General features: G+C 45.2%; 1 protein-coding gene across 1 annotated transcript in view; it reads left to right on the forward strand.

The window, feature by feature from the left end:
- The first annotated feature begins 367 nt into the window (after positions 1–367).
- Positions 368–21199, forward strand: part of LOC130294342 (pleckstrin homology-like domain family A member 2) — a 30662-nt gene continuing 9830 nt past the window's right edge. Inside the window, exon 1 of the mRNA XM_056543981.1 lies at positions 368–1440. Coding sequence (XP_056399956.1) covers positions 1019–1426 — 408 coding nt within the window. The 5' untranslated portion in view covers positions 368–1018 and the 3' untranslated portion in view covers positions 1427–1440. The remainder of the gene's footprint in view (positions 1441–21199) is intronic.

Consider the following 21199-nt stretch of genomic DNA (forward strand, 5'->3'; position numbering starts at 1 on the left):
TTACCTCTTGTGTGCCCTCTCCTTTCTTGCCTAATCACCAGTTTTCATTTACAAATCTGTTTAACTTTCTGGAGCCAGTTGATATGAATTTTTTTTTTTCCCCACCGGAGTACCCCTTTAATACCAGGCATGACCGTTCCATTTCCAAGTACTCCAATAAACTTCAGCAGGGACATGACTGTTCATCTCTCCACTCACGTTAATCCGGAGTCATTAAAAAGAGTTTAGACTCATCGGAGGCTTGTGCTCTATTTCTACATCCCCGCCATCTCTTCCACTTAGAATTCCCCGAACATTGACCTATTTCGGTGTCCTATGCCCAGACTGCCTTTGTTATAGAGTTAATCCACTCGGTATTTTTCTGCAGTGTTTTAGCTGCCTACCAGTGAGGAGGAGCCAGCTATATCTCTCAGTCAGTGAATAACTACAGTCATCCTATTAGGCTGGGCAGTGTTCCTTGCAGCTGCATTTGTCTGAGTGACTAGGAAGAACTTACAGCGTCTACCTATCGAGCATTCGGTCCCACCCAGAAGCCTGGGGCATGAATGAGGAGGAGAGAGAGCCATAAATCCATCCTACAAGCACAAAGCTGTCTCCCTCTGCAAACAGTTCCTTAGTTTGTTCGGCTCTAATCACCTAAGGAAGAGCTGGATATTACATTTCCTGCAGTTCCGCGCTGTCAAGTTGCTGCTGCCCTATGATATTGTCGGTGGAAGTCTTTTGCATGCAACCGACTGCTGCCACCCTCTTAGGAGAGGTAAAGGTTTGGAAAAACGAGGGATTCCCAGCAGTAAAGTCTCTATGGAAGTCTGCGAGAATCGTCTGTCATGTCCTAAAGAAGTTCTTCATTGAGAAAGAAGTCCTCTGTACAAGAAAGCCTCACGATTCCAAATCCGCAGATACAATTATAGCGGACTAAGTTATGGCTGGGAGATATATCCACTTGAAGGCCTAAAACCGGTCCAATCCCTAGCCAAGATCACCGACGACAATAAAGACTACTCAAAATTGGCGACCAATGAACCAGTCCATCATGGCGTCTACTACAGCCATCAAGGAAGGGGACCTGGAAAAGAGGAGCGACAGCTTCCTTCAGCTATGGAAGAAAAGAAGATGTGTCCTGACCGCCGATGGTCTACTTCTGTACACGGACTCTCGAAAGAAAGGCAAGGCCAAAATTCTAAAATTTGATTCTTTGGCCAAGTTAGAGTGCGTGGAGAGGAAGGGAGAACGCGTCTACTTTACCCTGGTCACCATGGAAGGACAGGAGATAGACTTTCGCTGCAGGGAACGCAGCCAATGGAACGCAGAAATCACCCTGGCCTTGGTGGGCTTCCAAAACAGACGAGCTGTGCAAGAGCTAAGGGCGAGGAAAGAGCATCAGGCCCGGGATTCAGGGGACCGTTTAAGGAGTTGGGGACCATGATTGTTCCATTTGTGGTAAGTGATAGATTGTTTTTTAACTTTTTTTTTTTTATAGCCTTTCCCCATGGTGTTATACCTAGGATAGCTGACAAAAGGAGAACTTAGAAGGGCTTCATGCGTTGATCACGGTAGAACTTTTTGACTCTCATAATGAAGTACTAGATTTAGGAGAGAGTTACTACATTCTTTTAGTCAGGTGAAGGCCAATTTGGTCCAAATCATTGATGTAACCATTAAACCAAAAAAAAAATTTAATTGGGTAAGAATTAAGATTTGGGAAGATAATAATGGATTTAGTGTATTTGATCATCTGTGGTGGGTCACCGATGACCTACTTGTTCCTACAGAGGAAGTAATATAGTTTGCTGAGATACAAGAGCTGTTTGAAATGCTCTTCAAATTGGAGAACGTATAGTCATTGTTGACCACCAGACCATAGCAGGGTTAAACAGTGCTGTTTGACCTTATTTAGCCTTATTTTTACTGAGCTTTACAAGGGGCCAACAATAACAAATATATCGTTAGCATAAGGATTTGCCATAAAGAAACCAAATAAGGCTACATTCACACCACATTTTTGCTATACAGTTCCCGTATACGGTTTTTGATTAAAAACGGATTCCTCAAAACCAGACTAAACTGTATCAAAACGTGTGTACAAATATTAACCCGTATACGTTTTGAAAAATTATGTCCGGTTGCACCCGTTTAAAAAAAAAACTCAAAAAACGTATTTTGCAAACCGGATGGAACCGTACGCACATACGGTTTTCTGCAGTTCTCATTGACTCCCATGTTCAAGGAACCGTATACGGTTTCAATACGGATTTTCACCTGGACTAAAAACAGCAGTAGGCTATGGTTTCGGGTACAGGAAAGAAATGGGACAAAACCGTAAAAGGCGCAAAAAGTACACAACCGAATGCATCATTTAGCATACGGTTTTCAATGGAGAGTCAATGCATACGGTTTTCAATATGGTTCCATAAGTTTTCATGTTGAAAATGTATACGTGAACTGTGGTGTGAATGTAGCCTAACTGTTATTAAAAGGGTACTCCCCTGGAAAACATTTCTTTTTAAAGCAACTGGTGGCAGAAAGTTAAACAGATTTGTGAATTACTTCCATTAAAAAATCTTAATCCTTCCAGTACTTATCAGCCGCTAAATGCTCCACAGGAAGTTCTTTTCTTTTTGAATTTCCTTTCTGTCTGACCACAGTGCTCTCTGCTGACACCTCTCTCCATTTTAGAAACTGTCCAGAGTAGGAGCAAATCCCCATAGCAAACCTCTCTGTACTGAACAGTTCCTAAAATGGACAGAGGTGTCAACAGAGAGCACTGTGGTCAGGCAGAAAGGTAAAGAAATTCAAAATGAAAAGAACTTCCTGTGGCACATTTAGCAGCTGATAAGTACTGGAAGGATTAAGATTTTTTATTTTTTTTATAGAAATAATTTACAAATCTGTATAACTTTCTGCCACCAGTTGATTTAAAAATAAATGTTTTCCAGGGGAGTACCCCTTTAATAACAGTTAGGCTGCATTCATACCACAGTTCCTGTATACATTTTCAACCCCTTTAAGTTAGGGGGGAAATTGATACAGTCATACCTTAAAGGGGTTGTCCGCTGCCCTGCCTTCCGGAGCACCGCTCGCAGCATCCGGAAGTTCATTACTCCGAACGCTGTGTGCGTGCTTCCGTGTTCGAGGCCGCCCCCTCGTGACATCACGCCTGCCCCCTGAACGAAAGTCTTTCGTTGAGGGGGCGGGCCTGACATCACGAGGGGGCGGCCTCGAACACGGAAGCCCGCACACAGCGTTCGGAGTAATGAACTTCCGGACGCTGCGAGCGGAGCTCCGAAAGGCAGGGCAGCGGACAACCCCTTTAAATGCCCCGTTTTTCACTTTAATACAGTGGTCTCAAACTATGGCCCTCCAGGTGTTGCAAAACTCCAACTCCCAGCATGCCCAGACAGCCATTGGCAGTTTGAGATGACTGCTTTAGCATCATTGATCGCATGGTAGCATAGCGGTTGTATATATTGACTTTTTGAGTGTGTGTTGTTAGTAGGCTTTAAAGGGGTACTCCGGTGAAAAGCTTTTTTCTTTTAAATCAACTGATGCCAGAAAGTTAAACAGATTTGTAAATTACTTCCATTAAAAAATCTTAATCCTTCCTGTACTTATAATCTTAATCCTTCCTGTACTTATAAGCTGCTGAATACTACAGAGGAAATTATTTTCTTTTAGGAATTCTCTCTGATGACATCACGAGCACAGTGCTCTTTGCTGACGTCATTATAATAATAATAATAACAACTCTTTATTCATTGTCGTCCTTAGTGGGATTTGAACCCAAGGCCACAGGACTGCAAGGCAGCAATGCTAATCACTGAGCCACCATGCTGCCCTTAGCATACATATGCTATGCACGGCTGCTAAAATGGACAGTGATGTCAGCAGAGAGCACTGTGCTCGTGATGTCATCAGTGTTCCAAAAAGAAAGGAATTTCCTCGTTAGCATTCAGCAGCTAATAAGTACTGGAAGGATTGAGATTTTTTAATAGAAGTAATTTACAAATATGTTTAACTTTCTGGCACCAGTTGATTTAAAAGAAAAAAGGTTTTCACTGGAATACCCCTTTAAGACCTGTTGATGGGCGATAGGCGCCCAAGTGCAAACGTGTGTATATCTGTTAGACGTTAAATCGTAAGCTCCTCTACAGAAGTGAATGGCGGTGACGTTGCGCCGTCAGACACAACGAATAGAAAGTCAAGAGTGTGAGAGCACAAAGTTGCTATGTTGAAGTACCTGCAATTGAGTTCTTAGCTTGAGAAACCCCGGTAATATGTTTTAATCGCCCTGTGCGCTTTATCCCTGTCAGAGGGTTTAGCGGTGTAAGGCTTTGTTGTGCGGGATTAATATGCTCAGTCAGCTAAAGGGCAGCATCTCCCTTTCATTGGCGTTGAATCATTTTCCATCTCACATGCGATGTCCCAGTTACAGTAAAAGCTGAAGAGATCTTACATAATTGATTGGGAACGGAAAGTCAGGCCAAACCGGATCACAAGGCTACACAAGGGTTCCAGTGTGTTCCTCCTCGTAAAGGCTCGAAAATCTGTGCCGCTTTTTTATCTCCTTTTGTTTTTTTGGTTTGTTTTTTTTATTTCCCAAGGTTTTTCTCAAATTCTGTCAACCTCGGTTACCAAGGTGACTGAAACTAGTGGCTTCTGGGTATTGTTTCCTGCTATTATGCCATCCTCTGCGAGCAAGGTCTTCAGGCACTTAGTCACCGATGTAAAATTAACTGCAATTTCTAAATAGTTATTTTAGGTGTTTTGGCATAAGACAACATTGACGCTACTATATTGTTAGTATATTAAAGGAGAAGTATCATGCCCAAAAAGTTATACCCTATAAGATTGGGGGGGGAAGGTTCCACCACTGGGACCCCCTGCGATCTCCTGTATGGGGCCCCCGACTCTTCCCAAGAATGGAGCATGTTGATTCCCACACAAAGTGAAGCGTTCGGACACCCCGCAATCTATAACTTATCCCCTATCCTGCAGATAAGGGATGCGTTTTTGGGTATGGTATATGTCCTTTAAAGGGGAACTCCAGTGAAAAACTATTTTTTTGTTTTTTTTAAATGAACTGGCACCACAAAGTTAAACAGATTTGTAGATTAGCACAAAGACAGACAGTCAGCTCACCTGGTCACCGCACGGCAAGATGATCCTCCAAGTTTAGAAGAAGAAAGCATGTAAATTCCAGCGGATAAGAAACTGATGCATGATGCATCTGATGAAAGGTCACATGACCTGAAACGCGTCATGCTTGGTGCTTTTTCCAAGGATTTTATTCATGTGTCTTATTGAAGTCTTTCCATGTCTCTGCTTTTAAGGTAATGAAAATAAAGGTGAAGTTTCTTATCTGCTGGCACTTACCTGCTTTCTTCTTCTAGATTTGTAGATTACTTCTATTTAAAAATCGTAATCCTTCCAGTACTTATCAGCTGTTGTATGCTGCACAGGGAGTTGTATTTCCTTCTGGCATTCTTTTCTGTCTCGCCACAGTGCTCTCTGCTGACACCTCTGTCCATGTCAGGAACTGTCAAGAGTACAAGCAAATCCCCATAGCAAACCTCTCCTGCTCTGGACAGTTCCTGACATGGACAGAGGTGTCAGCAGAGGGCACTGTGGTCAGACTGAAAAGAACTCCAGAAAGAAATACAACATCCTGATAAGTACTGTAAGGATTAAGATTTTTAAATAGAAGTAATATACAAATCTGTTTAACTTTGTGGCACCAGTTGATTTAAAAAAAAAAAAAAAATTCCACTGGAGTACCCCTTTAAAGAAAGCATGACTGCTCTCTTACAGAATCCGAGCCACTCTTGACCACGGGCTGTATTGACCACTTTTAGTAAGGAAACATTTACACTACAGAAATTCTGCAGATATTTCTGTAGTATGCGCTTGCAGCAGAATCTGTCTGAATCAACTCTTAATGGCTATGTGGCCATAAAGCACCATCCCATTGACTGCAATGCAGTTTCGGGCATATTCCAGCCTAAGAGTGAACATGTCTTTCGTGGGCAATCCAGATCCGCATCGAAAGTTCAACTATGGAACTCTTGAAGTGTGCGTAGCGTAGCAGAATCCTATTGGAAACATGGGAATTTCACTTGGAATAATTCCGAGCAAAATTTCGGTATTGTGTATGGGCCCTAAGGCCTCACATGGAAAATCTCCAGCTACCGAAATGTGCAACATATATTTGCGGTGGATTTGACATCTACACTGCAGGTCAATTTCCATGTAGATTTTTTCTACAACATTTTGCTTTTAATGTAGACAGTATGGTTTTCTTCTTCACATAAATTCCACACGTTAAATCTGCAGGGTAAACTCCATGGGGAGATTTATCAAAACCTATACAAAGAAAAAGTTGTCCAGTTGTCCATAGCAACCTATCAGATTTCTTCTTTCATTTTGCAGAGGCCTTGTTAAAAATGAAAGAAGCGATCTGATTGGTTGCTATGGGCAACTAGGCAACTTTTCCTCTGGACAGATTTTGATAAATCTCGGCAATACCCCAATGGTAAAATAACATGAGAACCATTAAGAACCTGTGGTGTCCCAGTACCGTATTGCATACCTTACCTTGGTAGAGGTCCCCAAAGTCAGAGTTCCTAGGAACGGTGGGGTCCCTCTTTTCTATTTAGCCCCTTGTCACCCCTTAGTTAGCTAATATTCATATAAATATCAGTGTAAATATGTATATTTAAATGCCTACCTTTTAGCGTTGCAGGACCTTAGGTCATGTGACTCGGTGTTCAGAACTCTATGGTTTGTTGAAGGACCTTCGGTGGTTCTTGTGTCAGGTGTTCACCCACAATGCCATGTAACGGTGAGTGACAGCTGTTATGGACCAATCCAAAATCGCTCAGCCCCTGCCCATATAAGGGAGCTGCAGAAAATAATCACTCTCTTGGGTTGCTGACACTGGATGAGGTAGGACCTCCGCAACTTTCAAAGACAATTACTAGGCCAAAGCCTTGCGGCCTCGGCCTACGCTAAAGACTGTGAGTTCTTTCAAGTCCCCTCTCACTCCGCAAGATCACTGGACCTAAACCTACCCCTAAATCCAGTGGATCTATGCTACAAAATCCTCCTAAACTTACGAGAACTTACCCGGTCCCAACCACTGTCAATTGCTGCTCAGTTGTATATAGACTTTGTTATCTGGACTGTTACCGGTTACTGCATGTTAAAGAAAATCTTCAGTAAAGTTTCAACAAGTTTTCAGCTAAGCACTGGTTGTGGACAATCCGTTATTCTGCACTCACCTATCGCTCTTGGGAAGGGTGGCGATAGGCCCAGCATTACTTCAGCATTTAACCCTCACCCTGGCGTCACGAGTGACAAGGGTTACTAAAGCCCTAATACCTGCTCAGCAACACCCCAGCTACCCTACACCCCCCGAGGCTTACCACAAACCCAATTTGAATTTCAAATGATAATTTATAAGAGATATTTAGATATCTAAACTGTTCCCGCTATATGTTAGTCATGTGGTCAAAGTGATTTTAGAATGTCTGCAATGGCTGGTGGTACCAGATACACTGGCTTGTTCGAAAAACTATTAAAATGTTAGGCCATGTTCACATTTCTGTCGTGGCTGTAATTCATAATACATGCCACAATGCTAAGACTGATCCCATCCATCCAACAGAGTCCATTGACTTATCATAGAGTCCCCTAGGATCTTGGAGCCCATCATTTAGACACCAAGAATAGTTCTGCATGTTGCATTGATCTTGCTGTAAATATCTGATAGATGCGAGACCCACCTCTGGGACCTGCACTCCTCTCTAGAATGAGGGCCCACTGACCCCCTCTAGTCTGGTCGTGGCCACTAAATGCAGCTGTTTTATGCAGTTTGCATAATGTTGGGAATTTCACTTCAAATCAGCCATGCACATTATACAGTGACCCCCCGACTTACGATGGCCCCGACATACGATCGTTTCAACATGCGATGGCCTCTCAGAGGCCATTGCATGTTGAAGGCAGCATCAACATACGATGCTTTTGTATGTCGGGGCCATCGCATAAACGGCTATCCGGCAGTGCAGACTGCTTCAGCTGCCACCGGATAGCCGATTACGGTGCGCAGTGTGGTCCGCTGACGATCACTTACCTGTCTTCGGGATCCCCTTCACAGCCGGCGCTCTCCCTCATCGTCATCACGTCGCTGCGCACGCCGTCCCGTCATCCAATAGGATCGGTGTGCGTAGCGACGTGATGGCGGCGATGGAGAGCGGCAACGGAGAGCGAGGATACCGGGGAAGCAGAGGTCTTGCTGGAGTGTCGGGGACACCCCGGGGACGCGGCAACAGCGATGGAAGGCGACATCCCGGGCAGCGGTGACGGTCCGGAGTGGCGGCGACAGGTGAGTACAACTTCCTCTACCAGTAGTCTTCAACCTGCGGACCTCCAGATGTTGCAAAACTACAACACCTAGCATGCTCGGACAGCTGTTGGCTGTTCGGGCATGGTGGGTGTTGTAGTTTTGCAAAATCTGGAGGTTCGCAGGTTGTAGACCACTGTCCTATACTTTACATTGCACGGATCCCTCAACATACGATGTTTTCAACAAACGATGGTCCATTTGGAACGGATTACCATCGTATGTTGAAGGACCACTGTATATGTGTTGGCCAAACTCACCGATTTCGGTGGGATTGGCTCAGCATCTAGCATATATGATGGCCTCCCATTGGGATTTCAACTGCCCTATAAGTTCGCTTTCTGGGAGACAAGCCACCGCTAGAGGAGCTTGGCAGTGGTTTTCATCCTTCTCATATGGAACATATGCTCAATAAGCAGGCGAGTGTACGTCAGGAATTGGGATCAACATAGCAGACCAAGCACCCAGCCAAAAATTATCTTATGTGTATGGCCACCTTTAGAAATGAAGCTTTAAATTTAAAAACCACAAAAAAACGATTCAGGTTCTAGCAGTGTAAACTCCGTTATCTCACAATAATGTACTGTTTTTACCATACGCCTATGTTTCTAGATTGGGGATATGATGTCCAGAATGTTTTTTTGTTACCAAAATAGCAAAAAAATAAATAAAAAAAAAACATATCCCTAACATGCATTATGAAATGTGCCCAGCGAAAATAATTGGCCACTTTATAGAAATGGCTACAAAAACACAACCTATTGATGTAAACATGTAGGCTTGACTGGCTCCAATACTAACTCATTACATTCAATTAGCAGACGCTATTTAATGCTTTTAATTTGTATGTCATGGGGTTTTATTGTGCCGGACAGTAAACCTGCAGTCTGAGTAAAAGGTTTATTATTCCTTAATGGAGAATTGCTTCAGCGGGGACTTTTTAATTTCTGAGTAAAATACTTAGAAGTGAACCATTAAGATTAGGGCGAGAAGGACTGTAAAGAGAAAAAGCCTTTCACTAAAAATAAAATACACTAATAGCCGTCATAAAATACGAGGCGCTGTGTTCTCACATCAATGCTGGGGAGTAGCATTGACTCACAATATTATCTTTAATCTCCAATTAAAGAATTTAGTCATTGAAATCACTCCTTCCATTCATTTTTGGCAAATTATGCATGTGTACTCCTCACCTGGGCGCAGGTCGTGGTCCTATAGCGGCGCTATATAGACGATATAATTTTGGTTTGGGACAAGTCAGTTACAGATTTATTATCATTCATTCACAATCTCAATTCAAACACTTGCAACCTCAAATTCACAGCATCCACTAACTATTCACAAATTGAATTTTTAGACCTCGTATTAAGCACATCTGGTACACCTGTCTGTAGGACATACGACAAACCAACCGCAAAAAACAGCTTTATATTATTTTCCAGCTGCCATCTACCAAGATGGCTTCCCAACATTCCAGCCGACCAATTTAGAAGGATTAAACGTAACTGCACAGGTATCACACAATTCCAGATAGAAACAGAAGAACTAACAGCCAAATTCCAAGAACGAGGGTATCCAAAAAAAATCTTACAGACAGCACCAACAAAAACAGCACTACAAGATAGAACATCTTATTTCACAAGCTGTCCCATAAACAAACAACAAGAAGACTATACAATAAGACTCATCCTACCTTTCAGTAACGACCACAAAAAAGTAGAAGCAATAATAATAATAAAACTGGTTTCATTTACAAAAAGACAAAATCATTAAAAGGAGATCTCCTGCCCGGGCTGCAAAATAAGACAAAACAAACTTTCACTTACGGAGCTCCACTACAGCTGATCGGTCAGCCGGGCTGTCTGCTTCCTACTTCCTTTAGCCCGGTACGTCACACAGCGCTTCAGCCTATCACCGGCCGCAGCGATGTCCCGCCTCGGCCGGTGATAGGCTGAAGCGCCGTGTGACGTACTGGGCTAAAGGAAGTAGGAAGTAAACAGCCCGACCGACTGATCAGCTATTGCGGAGCTCCGGGAGAACATATGGAGGTAAGTGATAGTTTGTTTTGTCTTTTTTTGCAGCCCGGGCAGGACGGATTAGAAAATGTCTGTGCCGGACATCTCCTTTAATTCCATAATACCTCCGATTCAGAAAATTATTTACACGAAAGCTCCGAATCTGGGCCTCGCAATTGCACTGACAGTACACAATTCACAGAAATCTAAAAATGACACCTGGCTAACTACTAAAGGTTTGCAAAATGTGTAATTTTGCCCGAATTGCAAAATTACACATTTCGCCAGCATTACTATATTCAACAGCTAACAACTTCAAGAGGGAGATCAATGATCTCATCACCTGCAACACCAAACAGGTTATATACATCCTACAGTGCGAATGCAACCGACAGTATATAGGGCGCACAAAAAGACCACTCAAAACAAGATCTGAACATATATATAATGTCAATAAAGGTAACGACCAACATCTCCTTTCTGCCCACTTTGCCAAGTACCATCAAAAAGACCCATCAGGATTCATTTTTTTTGGCATACAACACATTAAGAAAGATTGGAGGGGGGGGAGATTTCGTGTCAAAGATGTCCAAGAATTTGAATCGTTAAAACCCAGAGGCCTTAAAGGACAACTGCAGTGGTAAACATTTATATATGCCTGTGCCCGGGCCCCAAAAATAAACAAAATAAACTCATACATACCTTCCTACGAGCCCCCGTTGGTCCAGCACAGGCCTCACGGTCCGGCAGTGCTGACGTCATTCCACTTCCTTGGGACGCCGAGAGCCGTCGGCGTATCACCGGCCGTAGCGATGTCCCGCCCCGGCTGGTGATAGGCTGAGCCCACTGTCATGTAAGAAGCGGCCAGAGCTCCTTACATGACAGTGGGCTCAGCTCATCACCAGCCGGGGCGGGACATTGCTAGACCGGTGATACGCCGACGGCTCTGCGGCGTCCCCGTCCCCAGGAAGTGGAATGATATCAGCACTGCCGGACCGTGAGGCCTTTGCCGGACCCACGGGGGCTCGTAGGACGGTATGTATGAGTTTATTTTGTTTATTTTTGAGGCACGGGAATATATAAATGTGTACCACTGCAGCTGTCCTTTAACTCAAAAATTTAAATTTTAGGATTTCTTTAGCCATCCTTCTCACGATTTTTTCATTCATTTATTTATATATATATATATAGTTGTATTTTTATTTACATGAATTTTATTTCTTTTCTCCATTTATACTCTATTCCATGTACTTATTACCAGGTACTCATTTCTATTTGTATTTTTATCTTTATTTTATTTGTATTTTTATTGTTGTTTTTAATTTTATTTTCATTTTATTTTTATTTTCATTTTATTTTTAACACACCCCATTTGCTGATCATCTGTCTCTATACCACACATCCAATTCTCATACCACATATTAATTTATCATCACACAACTATTAGACTTAGCTGGTACTTCCCTATATTATGCATTATATATTTATTTACTATGTCAACAGCCATTGTGCCTATGTTTTAATATATGTGACTTATTTATCTATTTAATTCAGTTATAGTTTTCAAAACAATTGTTTAATCCATTATCCTTAGTTTCCTTCTTTTTCCTATACACAGTCCAGATGCCACCTTTTCCTCTTTTCTTTTTCCAAAAAAAAAAAAAAAAACCCAGATGCCAATTAAACGTGGCACCCTATATAAGACCACATTTACATCACCAACACTATACTGCCATTGATAAAGGGGTCTTCCCGAAACATGTCTGGCCTTGCCCACAGACTGTGAGGGTATGTTTACACCATGGAATTCCCACGGAATTCCACGGGCGGAATTCCGCAGTGTGAATTTAACACTGCGGAATTTCAGCGGTGGACAATTCCGCAGCTGAATTTGTTCCGCGCAAAGAAAGAACATGTTCATTCTTTGCACGGATTCCGCGAGCACTGCATAGCCGTCAATGGTGACGGCACAGTGCCCCGCGGCAGTATTTTCTTTGGCGGCCACCAGACGGAATCTCTGCTTTCTGAATTCAGTGAGCTTAGATTCTGCAGTGTGAATGCACACTAACAGTCTGACTGTGCCACCTGCACCATTGACGAACTTCATTGACAAGCGCTGCAGTCCCCGGCTATTTGAACCACTTCCTAGTGTGTCACGACCTCAGAAGAGACCACACTACACGAGGACGCCGCCATTAGCCGCAGGACACTCGCTTCTCTACACTTGCCAGTGAGATCTATACAGTGAGCCGGACTCAGTTCCGCGCTGCCGCTGTACATTGATCATCGCTTTCTATTACGGAAGATGGCAGGTAACACAGGCCGGGCGTGCTGCAAACTCCAGCACCCGTGCCACCCTGCGCATGCACTTTTCCTATCTATTTGGGTTATAACATTGAGATTACCAACACACATTTAAGGCTTGGTTCACACTACGGTTTGTAACTACGGTTCCCGTATACGGCTGGGAGGAGGGGTGGGCGGGGCTTAATCGCGGCGCCCGCACTTAGCCGTATTCGGGAACCGTATTTAATGTATGTTTATGAGCCGACCGGAGGGAACCGCAGCCTCCGGTCGGCTGCGTTTTCGGCCGTATGCGGTTTCCCGACCGCAGGCAAAAACGTGGTCGACCATGGCTATGGCTATAATAGCATATAATGGCAAAGATACTCCCAGATATTCAGCAACACATAGGCAATTGTATGTGTCTTTATCAGACTCATCAAAGCAAGACTTTTAGAGGGTCAATACAGATTAAAGGGGTACTCTGCTGCTCAGCGTTTGGAACAAACTGTTCCGAACGCTGGAGCTGGCAGATTGTGATGTCATAGCCCGTCCCCTCAATGCAAGTCTATGGGAGGGGGCATGACAAATGTCACGCCCCCTCCCATAGACTTGCATTGAGGGGGTGGGGCTATGACATCATGAGGGGGCGGGGCTATGACATCACAATCTCCCCGCACCAGCTCCAGCATTCGGAACAGTTTGTTCCCATCACTGAGTAGCGGATTACCCTTTTAATCTAAATCCCTGCTCTTTCTGAGTTTAGGTGTCTAGTGGGCAGTCCTAAACAGCTTTGTATGTAAAGCTGTCAATCAATGAGTAGGACCGCCTACTGGACTCATTAAACAACATAATCAAATGACACATTATGCTTATCTTTTCCTACAAAATTATGTATTAATTTAAATCAGTTTCTGCTGCTCTATAACATGCGCCCTGCAACATGGACTGTGTTTTTAGCTTTACATGTTCCCTTTTACCTTTATGATCTACCCATTGTATAGACCATCAGTGTACAATTGGGGTCAGACCTCCTAGAACAGTTAGAACAATGAAGGAGCCGTAGCTTGGTCATTTCATCCCCATGGCACAACCACTTGAATACCAAATAGCAAGTGCTTGGTAGTGCAGTCATTCCCATTAAAGTTAATGGGATGATGTCGTATGGACATACTGCTGTGCCTATATAAACAATATAGGCGAAACATTGCTGTACAGCGCCTTAATTTTGCCCACCATCAGGGGCTTTCAGAGTCAGATGTCACTCAAACAGTTATGGTCCACACTAAGGCTAGCCCAATGATGTTAAAGGGGTTGTCCAGGCAAAAAAACATTATACCCTATCCACAGGATATGGGATTGGTGTCTGATAGCGCAAGGTCTGACCACTGGGACCCTGGTGATCTCCAGAACAGGGCCCTGGCTCTTCACACATCCTGTAGTTGCACATGCCATATCATCCATTCTTTTCTATAATGGAAGTAGGCAAGAAAATGACCCTTGAAGTAGGCGCTGCTAGCTCTTAGTAGGAAGGATGAGGCAAAGCCAGAAATACTGGAGAAGTCCTCAGCAGGACATTTTATTGTACAGAAAATAAAAAACGGAGAAGATGACGCGTTTCGGGAGGATCCCTCCCTTCCTTAGATCAGGATGCTCCCGAAACGCGTCATCTTATGTGTTTTTTATTTTCTGTACAATAAAATGTCCTGCTGAGGACTTCTCCAGTATTTCTGGCTTTGCCTCATCCTTCCTACTAAGAGCTAGCAGCGCTTACTTCAAGAGTCATTTTCCTGCCTACTTCCATTATCTACTCTAGGACGACTCAGTCTTCTCCTGTGACCCTCTGGCTCAGCAGCGGCTCAGACTTCTAGCACCCCATTTCTGGGTTACATGGGCATTTATTACTACCATCAGGTGAGCAGCCATCTATAAGTTCCGCGGGGTTGCCCCCCACTCACCAGTCTTTTATCCCTGTGTAATACACGAGGCGCCGTCCGTCGGTCTCCTTTTTCTTTCTCTCCACAGATTCTTTTCTATAGGAGCACTGGAGATCCTCAAATACGCTGCGTGTGACCCTACCTTATGGGCTCATTCACACGAGTGGATTTAATGGCAAACTTGCAGCGTGTTTCCTCCTGCGAGTTTGAATGTGGGCGGGCTCTCTGCAGACGGATTTTGGAGTTAAAAGGGTCTTCGGCAAATTCTCCTCAGCGGCAGGTTCGCAATGATATACACTCGTGTGAACAAGCCCTAAATCAGATTTTTCTATGAATTCAGTTAAAATTTCTCAGAAAAAATGTTGGCCATGAATACTTTAGATCAAGGGGTCAAGTCCTGGGAAAAAAAAGTGTGGGAACTCTTCCACTCAAGGGCTGGTCCTCCAGGACTCCTACTAATGAGAACAGTGTTGAGGAAAAAGTGCAGGAACTCAGTTCCCATGCGTTCCTGCAGGACTAGAGCCCTGCTTTAGATATATTAGATGTGTGGTGATGCCAAAGTTGTGGTGTGACCACGGGGTGTGAAGGGGGTAGGTGGATGGGGCAGATGGCATAGCCCAGGGTCAAGGTGTTATTAACCCCTAATGTTCGTGATGCCAGAGTGGTTTTTCCGGTAACCACCCGAACGGTAGCACCGCTATCCCAAGGTTAGGCAGGGCAATAATAGTCCAAGACCAGGTAAGGGTTATCGGTAGCATTACTGAGGTTCGACAGTTGTTAAAGTCTTTACAGCTAGGCCAGAATCCTAAAGAGTCGACCAGTAACACGGAAAGGGCCTTGCAGCTTGCTGGGACTTGCAGTACTTTTTGGTCAGACTTCAATACAGCCACTCTGACTATAATTGGCTTGACTAGTGACTTGACTTTGGTAGAGACAGCAGACATAGATGAGATGACTTACTGACAATGTGGCTGGTGTGCAGGCTCTATGGCCTCCAGGTACTGGACACAGGATCTGGGATGTCTATGCTTTGCTGTACCTCAGCAGGAGTGATGATGTAAAAGAGAGATTGTAATGGCTCCCCCTCTTATAAAGGGGGCTGAGCAAGAAGCCCATAGGTCAAGCTGCAGGTCAGGTGGTCAACTGGGTAACATAACACATCATGTGAACATAACAGGTGATACCTCCCTCATTGTCCTAGGGGCTCTCCTGCAGCATCTCCCCCATAGTATTAAGTCTAATGTTATGTATAGTGTTGTAAATGTAGTGCATAATGTTAATAAAGGTCCTTAATGGTCCTTTATACTTTATATACCTATACATAACATTATGCACTACATTTACAACACTATACATAACATTAGACTTAAAGGAGTAGACTTCACCAGTGGTGAACCCAGTGGTGATCAACTTATCCCCTATCCTAAGGATAGGGGATAAGTTTGAGATCGCAGGGGGGTCCGACCGCTGGGGCCCCCTGCGATCTCCGGTACGGAGCCCAGACAGCCCGCGGGAAGGGGGCTTGTCGACCTCCACACGAAGCAGCTGCCGACACGCCCCCTCAATACAACTCTATGGCAGAAGCGAAGCGCTGCCTTCCGCAATCTCCGGCTCTGCCATAGAGGAGATGTATTGAGGGGGCGTGTCGGCCGCCGCTTCGTCCGGAGGTCGACACCCACTATCTGGCCCCAGCGGTGGAACCCCCTGCGATCTCAAACTTATCCCCTATCCTTAGTATAGGGGATACGTTTTTCACCACTGGACTACCCCTTTAATACTTTGGGGGAGACGCTGCAGGAGAGCCCCTAGGACAATGAGGGACTCAACCTGACAGGGCCCAAGAACTGTACAGGAGTATATTCTGTACTGGGACATTATATATGTATAGTACTATAATTTCCTGTTATAGTCATACTTTTCGCTGTTCACTTGAACAGTCCCAATAAATGTGTTATGTCAAATTCCTAGATAAGTCAAAAGAGGAACAATTCCTTTCTGGGTTTGATGACGGGGCAATATTCTATCTCTATAGCATCCCTTCACCTTTGAGGAACACAGATGGTTGGTGAGAGCCGTCTCTGGTTTTCATGGTTCCCTTGGCCGTATAACACCTGCTTCTAAAGCACAATGTAATCATTTTATTATGGCGCCATAAAGGAGCACTAAATCACCGGTTGCTCCGCCATAAAGACACTGCCCAAGATATGCTTTATGGCCTATTAACACAGTTGGGCCACAAGTGTTGTTATTCTGTCAGTTTCAGAATTGACTTGTCATACGTGATGCAGCTGCTATTTATAGACAGTATCAGGGTGACGTCACGTTAAGAAAAAAGAAACGGGCAGGAAGCTTGCATATCCCTTGCCACCATGCGGGTATGAAAAAATTTGACCATTTCCCCTTAAAATACGAAGAAAATTACAATATAAATACAAGTCATCCAACTTTCATAGAAACAGCCACAAGTAACAACGTGAAAGAGAACATAACATAAACCCGCAGTAACACATGATTTTGCAAATGGAACTATGTTGAAACTCTAGCATGTCCATACTGTAGGTTGGGAATGGGGGTACTTTATAAAAAGAAAAAAAATGGGGACCACTGTTGTACAGTGACCCCCCCCCGACCTACGATGGCCCCGGCATACGATCATTTCAACATACGATGGCCTCTCAGAGGCAGCATCAACATACGATGCTTTTGTATGTTGGGGCCATCGCATAAACGGCTATCCGGCAGCACAGACTGCTTCAGCTGCCACTGGATAGCCGGATGGTCCTGTGACGATCACTTACCTGTCCTCGGGGCTCCGGCGCGTCCTCTTCGGGTTCCCCTTCATGGCCGGCGCTCTCCATCAACGTCATCATGTCGCTGCGCACGCCGTCCCGTCGTCCAATAGGAGCGTCGTGCAGAGCGACATGATGGCGGCAACGGAGAGCGAGGATGCCGGGGAAGCAGAGGCCTTTCCGGAGAGTCGGGGACACCTCGGGGACGCGGCGACAGCGATGGACGGCGACATCCAGGGCAGCGGTGACGAGCGGTGACGGTCCGGAGCGGCGGGGACAGGTGTGTACAACTTCCTCTAAGGCTAAGTTTCCACTTGGTTTTTTTCTCTGGCAGTTTTTGGAATACGGCCACTGCAATATTTGAGCCAAAGCCAGAAGTGGATTCAAAAGGAATAGGACTTATAAAGGAAGGACTTACACTTCTCCTCCCTTATGGATCCACTTCTGGCTTTGGCTCAAAAACTGCAGTGGCCGTATTCCAAAAACTGCCAGAAAAAAAAACAAGTGGAAACCCAGCCTAACAGTGGTCTTCAACCTGCGGACCTCCAGATGTTGCAAAACTACAACTCTCAGCATGCCCGGACAGCGTGTCCTTGTGTGTATTACTCTTAGGCTCTGGGGTTGTCCAGAGAAACTGTAAGGAGATTTCAGCGAGCCAGGGAGTGAAGCACACCTGTCTCGTTCTGCTGATCGTGGGGGTCTAAGCACTAAGGCCCTGACTGATCAAAACTTGTGTTTTGTTACCGATCAAAACGTGTGTTGTGTTAAAGGGGCACTCCGGTGCTCCAGGGTTCGGGAACATTTTGTTTAGAATGCTCTTAGCCGGAGGCCGCGATTGTGACGTCATGGCCTTACCCCCTCCATTCATGTCTATGGGAGTCTATGGGAGGGGGCGTGTCTTCCGACACACCCCCTCCCATGGACATGAATAGATGGGGTGTGATGTGACGTCAGGAGACGGCGTGGCCATAACGTCACACCAACTGTCGGAGGAACCCGGCATTTGGGTACGTTCACACGAGCGGATTTAAAGCGTATTTTCCGCTGCGGATCCGCTGGTGAAGGCCCGCTCTCTGCTGTCTTTACATGTGCCTGCTGGTAGCGGCAATACGCCGCGACGAGCAGACACACTGCAGCGATGTGCGCGGCGTACTCGCATATCAAGGCCGCTCTCCCTGCTCTGAGCTAGGCAGAGAGCTCCTGCGATGTGCGAGTATACTGCGACTCGCACATCTCAGTGTGTCTGCTCGTAGCGGCGTAGTGCCGCTACAAGCAGGCACAAGTAAAGACAGCATAGAGCGGACCTTCACCAGCGGATCCGCAGCGAAATCCGCTCGTGTGAAACGTACCCTTTGTTTAGAACGCCGGGTGCTGTGGGAGATCGCAGCAGGACCCCCGCGATCAGACGTCTTATCCCCTATCCTTTCTTTTATATATTTACATCCCCCCCAATCTGATATCACAAACAAATATATAAAATATGAATACACAAATGACATAAAATAAAGTTTTACGCAGCACAGAATTAAAGCTGCAAAAATGATTTACCGGTAAATCCTTGGTTTAGATAAAATGACAGAAAAGAGGAGAATGGATCAGAACTGGCCCGGTTATTTAATGCCATCAATGTTTATTATGGGAAAGTAACTGCGAAATAGCGATGGCTGTCTCAGGTGGAGCATAGCAACCTGGCACGGAGCTGACATGGAGACAGAAGCTTCTGCTCAGGAATGTTGCTTAATCAGCAGTTGCATTTTTCCTGACAGGCTGAGAGGAGACTTCAGGCCCAGAGGGAGGACAGGCCCGGACATGCCGCGCGGTGGTGCCGGGACACCCGGGACAGATGTCATTAGTTTGCTGTTTCTGAGCACATTTGCCCTTTTGGTCCATTGTTGACAGATGGTAATCCTGTGTACAGTTCAGACTGGTGACAGCCACTTTATTGCTGCAGAATGTCTTTGGTCAGTGTCAGCATCACTCATTAATGAAGCTCTACCAGAGAAGGGGGTGCTGGGGGGTAAACAAAAAGCACCATGAAAGAATAAAGCTTGGAGGAATTATTCGGGTCAGAGATTCCCAGGGACAGCCAGTGACCGATTGAATCAGCTGGTATACATTGCCCTCCTGATAGGAGCCAATGCATTCCGTGCCCATTCTGCCCCCAAAAATACTAAAATTCCATAGTGTGCACTGCGCAGCAATGTAATTCTGCTGCACTGGATTTTCTAAGCAGAATTATGAGTGGAAATTCCATAGTGTGAACCCCGTCTTGGGATAGAACATAAAATAATAATAAGTAATGTTTTCTGTAGTCTTTGGCATAGAAGCTGTAACGGGATCATTTTCTGGATCTAATTGAAAAAAAAATACATTTACACAACTCTTGGGCATTTGAAGGGGTACTCCTGTGCCCCAGCGTTCTGGACAGACTGCACAGACCCACCTAACCTGTAAAGGGGGAGGAGGGGGGAGCAGGGCGTCCCTCCCAGTATGTTAACAATAAAGACATGTACAACCAAGTTTCTTTGCTGGATTGTAGGGGTCGATCACAGCGTTTATTGAAATATTTATCTAAACACTGTAAACTGTTTTAACCACAAAACCCGTATAATTCTTGCTCATTGTGATATTGGTGGTAGGTGTGGTATGCCAACCCTCATTCCGTTAGATGGGCATGTCTGCCCTCATCCTCATATCCTCTATTTCTCAATTTCCACCGCCAGCTGTGACTTGAAAACAAACCTGAGGAATAAAGCAAGAACAACAACAACAACACGGCCACCAAGAGTAAAAAACAACAACCCTCAGGGAAGCACCATGAGCAAAGCCCAACACAAGAAACAACCGCGCTTCCTCCACATCACATCCAGATCCCCCGATACAAGGAAAAAACTGTAAAAGTTCATAATTTTTTCTTTCAAATTTTTATTTTATTTATTTACTTTTTAAAGTACAAACATAATAAATAATACAAAGTATAAAACAAAGTGCAAACAGTAGCATGACAAAAAAAGGGGGTGGGAAAACCCCCTGTAGTGAAAAAAAAAAACTGGAGTGAGCGGGCGTAAAGCTTCACAGGGGGGGCCGATGAAGAAGGAAAGAGGCAGAGGAAGGAAGGGGAGGCAACATATAGGTTCGGGGGCATGCTGTCCCCCCCCCCCCGCAGCCTCCACCAGGCCGGCCCGGGATCGCCCACCAGCCAAACCGGTCAGGTCAATAACCCCTTAGCGCCCAACCCCTAATGCTATACCTGAACCTGCAGTCAGCAATACCTGTACCTATGCGGCCAGGTATTGTGCATTTTGTTCATAAGGCTTGGAGCGAGTGGCCAAGATTGTGACGTCACGCAACGCCACCTCTATTCATGTCTATGGGAGGAGGCGTGTCGGCTGCCACACCCCCTCCCATAGACATGAATGGAAGGGGTGTGGCGTCATGAGGGGCGTGGCTGCCGTGTGCTGCCAGAGATCGCGGGGGCCCCAGCAGCGGCACCCCCCCCCCCAATGAGACATCTTATCCCCTATCCTTTTGATAGGTGTCTAGAAGATGAGTACCCATTTAAAGGGGTATTCCGGGCAAAAACATTTTATCCTCTATCCAAAGGATAGGGGATAAGATGTCTGATTGCGGGGGGCCCGCTGCTGAGACCCCCCGCGATCTCCCTGCAGAACCCACATTCTATGCGGGTGCTGAATCTCCAGTTTCGGAAACCTCCGGGTTTCTGGGACTGGGGACGTGACGCCACACCACACCCCCTCCATTCATGTCCACCGT

This window comes from Hyla sarda, chromosome 10, assembly GCF_029499605.1.
Source record: "Hyla sarda isolate aHylSar1 chromosome 10, aHylSar1.hap1, whole genome shotgun sequence".
Lineage (NCBI taxonomy): Eukaryota > Metazoa > Chordata > Amphibia > Anura > Hylidae > Hyla > Hyla sarda.